Below are 12,997 nucleotides of genomic sequence, written 5' to 3'. Positions count from 1 at the left end.
AGTTTACAGAACTGAAAAATTGAGCTAATTTTAAATTTTTAGCTGTTAAAATACTAAATAACTTTTCATCTCTTATGTTACGAACTCTAAATCCAAATTCCTCACAAGTTTGCATAAAAAGTTTATTTTTTACATTAAAAACCTATTGATCTTAATTTTTTAAACATGTATACTTAAATCTCAATTTATTTTTATTTCCATATTAACATTATATTTAGGATGACATGTTTAAATCATAATATCGTCTTCATATATTTTTGCTAACCATAACATCATGAAAGGAGACAAATTGATCACTTAAAACTTCATTTATAGATATTTTGTATTTCTATACCCCTGATAAAGGCAGATCACATTTAAATAACAATACATTCTATTTGTAACGTTTCGTTTTCAGAATAAAAATACCATTATCTTAAGATTTTAAAGAATACTTTCAACATCAAATAGGATCCTAAACATCTGTTGCACTTTTTAGTGTGAATTTTAATATTTTCAATAAAAATAAACTCTATACATAGATAAAACATTTTTTTTATGCCATAAGTTAATCGAATTCATTCATCTTATACATATGTATCTACATTTTATATGATAACGTAATAAATTTAATCAACAACCATTTGATATCGTCACTATGCAAGGCGTACAAGAATGAAGTATTTAGAACTGTTTATTTTAATAATTGTGCATCAAAAGGCTTGGTAGTTCTTAGTAAAGGGATATGCAAAACTTGGAGGAGGAAAAAAAAACTTGCAAAAAATTTGACAGGAAAAAATGTGACAAGCACATATGAATAAGTTCATAAAGGTAGATCACATTTTATTAGTAAAGTTCCAAAACTATCGTCTGCTTTGTGAAACTATTTTCTTGTGCTTGTTGATTTTTTACTTAGTTTTAAAACCAGCACAAAGATTATCTAAAATACAAAAATTTCTCCAGAAGATCCTTTGCTAATTTTATAACGTTTTTACAAAAAATTAATATTAGCTTAGTGTAATATTAGCTTAGTGTTTAAATGTTATGTAAGGAAAAAGGTGTGAGGTTTGCATAGTTTTCCGATTAGATTTCGGCGATCGTTTGTTTAAATTAAATTATTTGGAAAAAATTTTAATTTTTAAATAGTTGTCCTTCTTTATTACTTATAAAATAAATAATAGAGAAAATAATAATAAATAATAGAGCTTTATTACGATGAAATTTTAGATTTTCCCATTATCGTAATGGAAGTTAATTTAGGACAATTAGAAAAAAATTCAATTGAAAGCTTAAAAAGGAAGAAATCCTTAAAAGCGTGCAAATTTTCCACCCGATCAGAATAACAAATTACTAATTTCATTAATTAACCATGATTTTGAACGAACAGCACACCGTATATATTTTTAGTTCGTATGTATTTTTAGTTCATAATATTTTTACTAAAATACAATGAGTTAAAAAATATTCTAAGCAAAGAGCTAAAAATTATTTTACTTAACATTAACTAATAATAAAAAAAAACTCTCCCGATTATTTACCCTCTGTATTTCCTTAAATCATTATCTGTTAGATATGAATTGTTAAGTAATTATAATTTAACTATTTTTAATGCATCACAATTCTTAGAGCGCAAAAATAATCCCCTTTTTTCAAATAATTTACCTCTAAATTCTCGAATTACTGATTCAACATGCGTTTGTATTTTAATAAATAAAAAAGTAGAAAAAAATCTTATTTGTTTATTTTATATTTATTCTTATTCATTACATCATGGCGCATGATTTATTTTTTGTTCGTCATTTAGAACAAAACCAAAGTTGCGCGAGCAAATGTGATATAAATAAGTTAAGGTGCAGTCATCTTTCTATTTTTATGCGATGTCGAATAGGAATTTCGCTGATGTGTTAGAGCAAACGAGAAACATCGCAAACGAAAAAATTTTACACTTTTAAAAGTCAGCCGATTGTTTGGTTTTTCAAAAGGAATTTGTCATTCAAGCTTTTCTTTTTAAGTATTAGTTTTATTTGTTTGTTTGTTACTGAATCTGCAAAATAAAGTGCACATTTGTATTTCTTATTTTTATATGATTAAAATAACTTTTTTGATTTGAAATTTTTATTTACATCTACATTTAATGTCAACCAAAAAAGTAAAAATTAATAATAATTTGTATTATCAACGGATATTTATTAATTTAATTTATGAATAAAATTACGGCGCGATACGATTTCAATAACCTGAATAATGTATATATTTTTCAATATATTAATTAAAATCGAGTTTTCTGAAACATTCTAGCATACATAATTTAAGAACAAATATTAAGTTATACCATTTAAATTACATGCTACGCCAAGCATTCACACTTAATTTGATTTTGCATTTTTTATGATGCCCTCTCTGTTCCTCAATTGGATACAAATTTTACAGCCTATACATTATATTTTAATTGTTTTATTTATATCGCAAAATGTACAGAAGTGCATGGTATTTTTTTTCGCAATAAAGCGAAATAAAACTTATTTCCATATTTATAGGGATTTTTTTTTTCTGTAAATTTTATGCCGTAACTAAAATAATATTATTTTTGTATAATTTCGGACGGACAATACGCATTCTGCCATGGTTCATAAAATATTTGAATGGAAATTGAAAATAAAGATGATTAAAAAAATGACAAAAGTTAATAAAATTTTGTTCTTCAAATTAATCTTAACAACAAGATTATAAAGAATACAGAATATAATAAAGTTATATATATATATATTTTTTAATGATGTACAAAAATAAATTCTAAGTAACTCTAACTTCATTTATAGGATTTTTCGTTCCGAGTCAACTTTCACAAAATATACGCATGCAATTGACAGGGGGGGGGGGGATGGGAGATAGAGAAAAAGGTTAAGAAAAGGTTAAAGTAAAGGTAAAAGGCTTTTGAAAGGTTAACTCTAGAATCTAATAATTATCTATATAAATGAATAATATATTATTATATTTTATGTTATTTTTAATCAAATATAGTTTTAGGAATGAAATAGATTTCTTTAAGCAAATGTTAAATTAAAGCGAAGTTATATACCTTATGCAGGCAAAGCCAGGGGAAATTTTTTGAAATCAAAATAAAGGAGATAAAAAAAAGAATGATCTGTAATATTTATAAATAGTCAAATGTTAAAGTTTATTTATTATTCTATTCAAAAAGAACTAACTAATAAACTTTTGGTTTCTTATTATTTAATTTTTATTCTACTATTAGAGAATTGAAAGTATTCGCAATATTTGAAGCCCCCCCCTATTAATACAATTTATGATACAACAGCAGCTCAAATATTTTTTGTACTCTCAAGTCATACACGAGAACAGATCCGTATATCATTTCGAAATTGTTTTTTGAACAGTACTTTCTATTTTGTTATATTTATTTTATTCTGTTATTTTATTTTGATACTTGTATACTTATTTTAATTTTCACTTCCAAAATATAACATACTTTTACGGATTTCTGAATGTTTTTGTTTATTTATCCTATTGTAAAAGCTTATACAATTCTTGTTTGCTGATTCCCCCTCAAAACTTTTATTTTATTTTTTATATCTCCTTTCTTTAGTATTCGATAACCTTAATAAAGTTTCGTTGAAACACTTCGTCAAAATAATGGGCTATGAATTAAACTGTTGTGATCATATACGTGAAAGAATTTTTTTTTATTTATGTTTTAAAATTGGAATATAATTGCTCTAAAAAAATCACATAAATTTTTTTTTTTTGGTTTTAATAATAAGCACAATTATATAGTCAATCTAGTTTCAATCCGTAAACATTCTTTAACCCTTTGCTTATGGTGTTCCATGTTGTACCATCACATGCGGTCCACCAGCCTTAAGCAGAAGGTTAAACAGGAAGCCTTATTCATTTTGTCAATCTCATTCATTACCAAAACTATTAAGTTGAAAGATAAAATTGTAAACGTTTGTTTTAAAATCGTGTATCGAATATAAGATATTTACAAATATACACTATTCTAATGAATACTAACCAGGCTCAAAAAGTTGAAGCCTGAAACCGTGCAAAACTTGTGAGACTCACTATGCGAAATTTTTTAAACTCACTATGGGCGGATAGTAAGTGTAGTGACATGTCTTATAAATTGTAAAAAAGTTAATGTGAGAAAATGAAATGTATTCGTTAAAAAAAATTGAATGCAAAAAAAACAGGTTTCTTTCAGTTGCAACTTACAAATTGTGTGCTCCAGCTTAAAATTAATCGAACGAAATGCATTGCTTTTATTATTCCTATAAAAATTGTTTTATAAGCTTGTCTTCAATGTTTTGAAATATTATTTGATGCAATTATGAAAGGGTTCAACCTAGACCTGCGTACTAAATTGGTAATTCGAATCAAATTGTTAGTTAACTCGTATAGTTTTTGGTACTGATTCGATTATTTTGATTTTCAGTAAGTTTCAATTCGTTAGTTTCAAAAGTCAAAGATTCGCAACCAGCGGTGATTAGTTTATCACATGACACGTTTAAATTTGCGATTCGAGAATTGTAAATCAATAATTTGTGACTCGAACCAGTTTTCTTTTGATTCGATTTAATTGTTTTATTAATTGTGATGATCCAATTATCACTGAAAGTTTGACATTTATTTAATTTTTAATTTAAAAACTAAGATTTGCAATTTTATAATATACCCTACATTAAATGCTTCTGATTTATATCTCTTTTTTACAAAATTTAACAAAGACGAAGATTTTTTAATAATAATTTTTTGTGTTCTGATGTTAAACAATAGAACATTTTCAGACGACGTGGACGACATTGATCCAACAGCCTAAAGCTAGTATATTATGTATATGTTTATCTTAGCTTGATTTTTATGTTAAACTACGCTCCCGTTTTTAATACTGTTTTATTTATCTTTAAAACAAATAAAAAAAATGCCATTTGTAAACTTGCATAAAAACATGTATAGAACGGTATTCTCTTAGAAGTCTGCTCATTGAAAAACGAAATTATTCTATGTTATTTTAGCTTTTATCTTTGTAAAGCAGTTTAAAATAAGTGCAATATTTCTGAAGTACTATGTGTTGTGTTTATTATTTAAAAATCTGAAATCTGGTGACAAGTTTAATTGTTTGGCCATGAAAAATTCTACACACAATGTCCGAATATTAACCCTTAATACTCGAAAGGCTTTTATCTGGGTGGCTCATTTTTTAATAATAAAACTGTCATTTTAGTAAGCTTTAATATTTTTGTTAATTCTCACATCTTTGCAATAACTTTTGTTAAAAGAATTTAAAAAAAAAAAAAACATAAAAATTTTTAAAATATCGGTGATCAAAAATAATTTACTGCAAAAGTTTTTCGAGTGTCAAGGAATAATGTGTTTCTCATACTTCAAAGTGTGCTGGTAAAGTACTAATTGCTATTTGAGATAGAGTTGATAAATTTGATTTTATCAAGTATCGCATATTACATTCAAGTGTAACCTATTTTTGTAAACATGCTTTTTTGAAATCTCCAAAGGAGCGAGTTTACATGTTGGAAGCAGCGTCCTATAAGATATGAAATAGTAAATAATAAATTACTAAATCATGGTAATTACTAACGATCTTAAAAAATAATTTATTAATGTTTTTAATCTAAATAAATTAGCATGTCTTAGAAAATAAAAAATTTGTTTCAACTAAAAAGTAATGAATGATGCCATCACCCCATTTTTAATTTTAATAGGACGCTGCTAAATCTGGTTTACGGTATTTATTCTCCAATTTGCCGACCATCTCCTGTAGGTGCTTTTTAAATACTAAGCACTTCAAAGCCTGGTCAAAAGGATAAAAAATCATTTAAAATGTAATTAAGAGTTTTTAAATAAGGCTTACAATGATAACATTTGTAATCTTAACAAATAAATTTTTTTATAAACAATTAAATTTATATTTGAAAGTGGTAAAAGTAATAATTTTTAAAATAATAAATCGCGTTTGAGATAAACTAGACATTCTTGTTTATCAGAACATATTCAAATTAAAAATCTCTTGCACCTATGCTTTAGTTTTGACGAAATAACGATTGCATACTCATACATTTGAGGATCGAAAGTAGGTCTTTTTTGAGGTTTGGAGATTATGAATGACATTAGAATTAAATTTAAACATAAAGTAATATAATAGGAACAGATGTTATAAATTTATATTTAAAGTTTTGGAAACTATAAGTCTTAACTATCATGAGTAAAAGTATACGTTTTGAATTTATTTTGTTCTGAAATAACTTTTAACACGTTCGTTGTCCCCAGAACAATGGAAGTATTAAAATATTTAAAAAAATATAAAAACATTCCTTATTTAAATAAAAAACGCTTTTTTACAAGTTACCACTTTTATAAAAGAATTAATTTTTATGTTATTTTGAAATATTTACAATTAATTTGAAGCGTATTGTAGGCAATTAAATAATATATATCTTATGAACAATAACTGTTTGAAATTTATCTTGAATTAAGTTGCCACTTTTATATTAATAATTTCTTTAGAATTATTTTAACACTAACGATTAATGATTTAGTGGCAAACGCATAAATAATATCGAAGTTATCAAATAGCTACGTACATTGGCTGGTTGATGCACAAGCGATTGATCGACAGCGAACGTGTCAAGCATTAAATATTATTTCAATAAAACTAATTTACATTTAATTTCAGAGACGTTTCACGAGGACAAAATCACAGAGAAAGTGAAAAAAAAAGAGGAAAATAAAACATGGAACTTGTGGACTTTCAGGAAGTACCCTCAATATCAATATTTCTTTCTATACAACAAGGAAACAAACAAAACAAAATGGCATATAAATAAATAATTGCGCCAGTGGCATAAAAAATATGTGACCAATTTAAACATTAGTGAATGATGGATAGAAAAGAACACTTTTTTTTTCCAGCCTTGTTGGGTCACCTTGGCTTTTCTTAAAACACAATACGTTTTTTTTTTCTTTGGAGGCTTAGTTACTGTATTTTAAGTCTCCCAGTGAAAGGCGAGGGAGATTTACAGTGTTGCTTCCAGTAAAAAAAAAGCAATATGGCTGTTCCACAGCTACTATGACTCTGTATCCAGAAAGATTCGCTGGACTTGCGATGCAACAAGAGATTAATCCCTTTTCGGGGATTTTGCAGCGATTTGATCGATTTGAAAACGTTGTTTGGCTGTATCGAGATCTATGACAATAGTTTGTAAAACATTATCGCTAGGCTTATGTTGATGAAGAGAACCAGTAGGATCATTTGCTGTCTTGAGAACCAGTCCTGAAATTAAACAAAAAGATTCAATTCATTTTAATCTAAAGTACTAAAAACAAATTGGATTGTTCGGCGAAAGAACGCGCATAAACTTAGAAAACATTCAAATTCTTAGTTTTTGGAACAGTGATTTTTCCGGGTATCTGGCATGTTCATTATTCGGAACCAGCTAGCAATTTTAGTACCGGGGTACTTAGAACCGGACATCAATTTTCATTACTTACCTGGTGTTGGGTGACAAGGACTTGTCCAATTTCGCAGGTGGAATTTATTTATGTTCATCACAGCCACAGTGTCGGATTACGCATTAGGCCATGGCCTGGGGCCCCCAATGATTAGGGGCCCCTTAAAATGGATTTTTTGAAAATAAATTTTAAAAAATTAAGAAAAACAATGATTTTTTTAAAAAAAAATTTCAAATATATATTAATAAAAAAAGATTTTTTTTTTTTTACATAATGTTAATCATATTGCTTTCTTAAATGAGAAGATATATAAATACTTTTATATTTGAACAAATAAAAAATAAACAGAAAAACAAAAATTTAATCTAAGGGCCCCAAAAATTTGAATGGCCTAGGGCCCCTGCTTACACTTAATCCGGTCCTACACAGCCATATCAAAATTTAAAAATTGTCTTAGACTTTGTCTTTAAATTAAACTTTGTCAGACTTAAGTCTTAGACGCATAATTTTTATTAAACATTTTTTTCATTATTTTGTATTAATTTAGGTCAAAATAAGAAATGCTAGATTTACTAATTTATAGTTATAAAAAACAACATGAATCACAGGTGTCTTTTTCTACGATAGAGGTAAATTCGTCCAAACAAAAATTTTTCAAATTTGCAGTTATTCATAATTGAAATGTATTTAAGTTGTGCAAAATTTTTGATGCATTTTTAAATATGAATGAAAAATAATTCAAACTACCATTATGGATTTTATATAAGTATAATTCCGATAATCTAACAGATTTCTTTTGGTAACTATTAGACTGTCATACCTGCCAACTCTTCCGGATTTTCCGGAAGATTTTATTTTCATATTTAAAGTGGTAGTAATTATATACTATTTTTTCTTTCATAATCTTAATTTTTAAATGATATTGATCACCACTATTCTTACAAAAATTAAGCACATATATTACTATGCGTTACTATCATGGTTGTCAACTTAAGTTTGCTCATATACAACGTATTTGTTTGCTTAAAATTGAAGTTTTAATTCCATTTTAATACCACTGGGAAAAGTGATAATGGAAGGGATTAAAAGTTGGCAGGTATGGACTGTTTTATATAATTGAAAAATACCAAAATATATTTTTGTTTAAAAACCCATCTGTGTCAAAGGCTTAACTAATATGATAAAAAAAAATAATAGCGTACCCTCCTACACTTCAGATGTGTACAAAAGAATTTTTCAAGCGGTAGTGAATTGGAGTAAAAAAGTTAAATTAAATAGAAATTTTGTGAAAGATTTATACGAATTTAAGAACCTATATGATGCAATTATCTGAGCAACACAGCCAATTTAAGGGCTTTCATTTAATAAGGAAAATCTTGCTAAAAGAAAGATTTGCAGATAGTTAGTATTATAACCAACAGCCGACCCATTTTGAGTTTATGACAACCAATGTTCAACTCCATAGTCTTGTAATTTTGAACCCAACTCAGAAAACAAGGGAATTCCTGGATCAAGTATTGGGAAAATTTTTCCTTCGTGGAGAACTAACCTGCATTTTGCGTTTACAAGAAAGGGAAAACCTCCCACGATTAGTTTGCAAGAAGGGACTCTATCCTATGATCCGTCTACTATTGAGTATATTTTTCGTCCAATGGTCAGCGCGAGCCGAGTGCGGAATTCGTATCTACCAGCCATAGCTGGGATTCGAACCCGCGATACTTCATTGGGAGTAGAGCGTTCTAACTTCTGATTCATCATCATGTCTGCTAAATAGCATAATAGATTTCTATATTATTGTTCAACCCTTGTATGGTTTCTGTAGTCAAAAGAACCGATACGGATCTGCTTGACGAATGAAAAGTAATCAGTTGGTTTACAAACTAATCAAAATAAATAAATAAATAAAAGAAAAAGAGTGAGAAACGTAGTTTATTATACTTATTGTATTTACTTGTTTTGAATACATTTTGAGGAATAACATATGGATATGACTCACCCCTTGAACTTTTGCGAACTGCACTATGTTTCGAATATAGAATATCTATGTATATATAAAAATTAATTTATGATACTCTTTGTGACACAATTCTGAGCAGATTGATGAGTAAAGTAATAACGTACTGAAATGGCACTTTAAGTCGAATCCATAAGAGAGATTATCTCTTTGTAAACACTGGTCATGTTCTGAATTCAATTTACTTAAAAGGATGAAACAACAAAAGAGTTTCAGTGGTGTAAATTATTGGGCAAAGCTGATTGGCATGCAAATTTAGGCACACTTCATACTATTTAATGGACTACATTGGAATAATGCCAGATATTAATCGTTCGAAAGTTTCTGACAAAATTCGAAACTGTTTTTGAAAATATTCAATTATCCTATTTTTAAGTTTAGAAAAATATTTAACTAATGACGCTATGCATATAAAAAAATCCCTTTGCTTTAAAATGTTAAATATATACCAAAAAGCTTTTAAAAGAACATATCGTAAAAAAAGGTATTCTTTGAAACTTATTAAATTACTACAATGCTTGCAAACTATATATCCACTGTAAAGTGAACGCTGAAATTCATCTGAAAATTTAAGTTCTTTTAGTTTACGTAAACAAAACAATTCATAAGGACATTATTTTTTAACATGTTAACGCCATAGGGACAGATTTAAATAATTCAAGCCACTTTGTTCCAATCCTATCGCGGTGAACTGATTGAAGTATTGACGAAATGAAACAAAATAAAACAAGTTTTAGTTTTGAATTTTTTACCACTTTATAAAATTAATTGTTGAAAGCGGAGCAGTTGGGATCCGTGCAAATACATTTAACCCATTGCGCATATCTGCCAACTTTCACTCTTTCCGAGAATGGATTTTCAGAGTGATTGTAAAACAATGAACGAAAAACAATCTGACTCAAAAATATATTTATATTTTGATCCCGCTGAAACTCGCTTGCGCAAGGATTATAATGCTTTAATATATTTATTGTAATTATTTATATGTAGTGGTGGTCAAACTTATTTATAATTATCATTATAATTCAAAAAGTTAATTGGAATAACCTGAGTATTGCTACCACTTTAAATATGAAAATAAAATCTTCTGGAAAATCCGGAAGAGTTGGCAGGTATGCATTGCGGGACACTTTTTTAGTGATATAACATAATCAAGACTTCAAATTTATTTACTATTAAATTCATGCATTATTACATCCAGCTTTAAAGCCAAAGCAAAATGAACAACGATATCTTCTTTGCAATTTGAAATTTTAAGCTTTATCCCTAGCAACAATTATACCTTGGCCCCAGTTGGGCTCGAAATTGGCTCAACATGGGTCCTATATGAACATGCTACGAGGGAACAATATTGATCCTATGCAGTATCAATATCGGCCTATATAGGGCTTATATTGGCCGAATAATGATTATAAAATATCGGATGACTCTGACAATTTCATACAGAGTTGATATTGGTTTCAAAGTGGCAGTAAAAATATCGGTTCAATCGGCCCTTATTGTGCCAAGATTCGTGATCATTGTCCCAATGAGGGCCCAAGTTATTTTGCAGCTAGGGATTCTGTAATTTATCTACCACACTGACTGTTATGGTTAAAGGCCATGTTACGCCCAAGCTCCATTTGATAAGTGAAGAGGAGAGATCGTTTCGTTTCCGTGTGCAGGAAATAAAAATCGAGTGGTAGGTCACTGCAGACAATTCCTAGTCGAGTCAGAACCCTTCCGTACGAAAATCCCTTTGCCCCAACCCTGTATAAGACAAGGATATTAGCGAAAGCAGGCCGGCCTTCTTATATTCTCATTAAGAATGTGGCAGGCAGGGGTGTAAGAAGTACATTGCTAATAACCCCCAGGGCTTATAATTTATATAACTTATTTTGGGACTAGCATTAAGGCGTTTTTATAACGTGTTTAAAAAATAGGATATGTTTTTAATTTTTATTCAGAATAGTTTTTTTTAATTAACTTAGCTTAAGAGGATTTATTTATTCATTTTTCAATTTGTAGTTTTGCAGTCATTTTACCTTGATTTTTTAAAAGCTTTTATGGAATTGTTTTGATTCATTTCTCAGAGCTGAAGAAGCTATTTCAAAACGATATAGCCCCCAATAGCTTTTCAGAATTTTTAAAAAATCCAGATCATATATTTCATATTAGTGTAATATTAGATGAATAATATGAATTCTATCAGAAAAAATGTATACATTTTTTTTTAAACTAGAGGATAGGTGAAAACAGAAAATTATGAATTAATTTAATTACGAATCTACCATCAAATTTTTTGTAAGTAGCTTTGTTAACATTTCAAATGTTGCAATAATGTTTCTTATTTGCAGGCAAGGATGCTGCCACTGCAATATCTTAATTGTTTCACTTTTTTAGACTTTCACTAATTCAAATCAGTCGTGCCAAGCTATTTTTAAGTTTTAAAAAGAACCTTAAATTAATATGATAATATGTAGACACGTTAAAATAAACTTATTATTTTTAGTTTTTGTTAGACTAGAATGTTACGAAAATATGTTTTATTTCTTCTAATGTCCTTCTTCTTAGGCACTATAGCCGGTTACTAGCCAAGGCCGTCTCAGTCAGTTTACCCCATCTAGATCTTTTCGATGCTATATTTCTCCATCTGTTAACTCCCAAGTCCTTTAACCACTTTACGACTCTGTCTAACTATCTTGTTCTACGGGTCTCTCTTTTTCATTTTTCCTTTGGAGTTTGGAAGGTCATTTTTTAATAGGATTTTAATCACTATATCGGAATACATATCCTAGACCCCTTATTTGAAAAATCTTGATCATTTTTGCTATATTCGTTGTATTTTGATTGTAATTCATGTCTTTCTAATGTCCACGCATCAAAATATCAGATAATAAGTAAAATTCATTTTTATAAAACAAATTCGGACGAGAGAATTCTGTTTAGAAAACTTCGAATGCTCATTAACATAGCTATTATTTTCTTCTCTCTTTTGATGTCTTTCTTTTTTTGTCTCTCTGAAGTTTTTTAAATTAGAAACTGTGTGAGCAATCGCTACAACTTTAGAACTTTACCTGAAACAGAGTTAGAATGTTTCTTTTTTATTTCCTCGAATTTATAAATAAACAGCCTTTGCTTTCACCATCTACTTTTGCCCACGTTTTTGTCAACGATGCTATTTAAATAGAAAACATATGGGGCTTTGCGATTTTTTCTTTTCTTTTTAGAAGTAACTTTTGTTTGAATAAAGTTACCTTCTAAATTTAAAAAAAAAAGAACAGAAAAAGCCGATTATCTTGTTTATTAGTTTTATTAAATCAAAGTTTTAATTAAAAAATATTTTGCACAATTGAAGTGCTTGGAGATAAAGTTGATCAAATCTTAGAAATTACAATTTATAGGTAATCCATGTTAAATGGTGATTGAAGATAATTTAGATCACTATGTTTCTGAAAAAAAATTATCATCTAAGAAATTTCTTTTTATATTTTTGGGCAGTATCGACTTTTGTTCTAAACACTTAAATTTTAAAAC

General features: G+C 28.2%; 2 protein-coding genes across 4 annotated transcripts in view; both read right to left on the bottom strand.

Moving 5' to 3' along the window:
• Positions 1–12,997, bottom strand: part of LOC107448691 (uncharacterized) — a 201,803-nt gene that overhangs the window by 52,043 nt on the left and 136,763 nt on the right. The window lies entirely within an intron of this gene.
• Positions 3,639–12,997, bottom strand: part of jp (junctophilin) — a 111,052-nt gene continuing 101,693 nt past the window's right edge. For both annotated transcript variants that reach the window (XM_043044709.3, XM_043044710.3), the window contains exon 9: positions 3,639–7,288. In XM_043044709.3, the coding sequence (XP_042900643.1) occupies positions 7,202–7,288 (87 nt within the window). In that variant the 3' untranslated portion in view covers positions 3,639–7,201. The remainder of the gene's footprint in view (positions 7,289–12,997) is intronic.

Source organism: Parasteatoda tepidariorum, chromosome 9, assembly GCF_982258835.1.
Source record: "Parasteatoda tepidariorum strain Cologne lab strain chromosome 9, Ptep-v5.0, whole genome shotgun sequence".
Taxonomy (NCBI): domain Eukaryota; kingdom Metazoa; phylum Arthropoda; class Arachnida; order Araneae; family Theridiidae; genus Parasteatoda; species Parasteatoda tepidariorum.
Note: the sequence above shows the minus strand (reverse complement) of the source record. Positions and strands in the feature narration are given on the sequence as shown.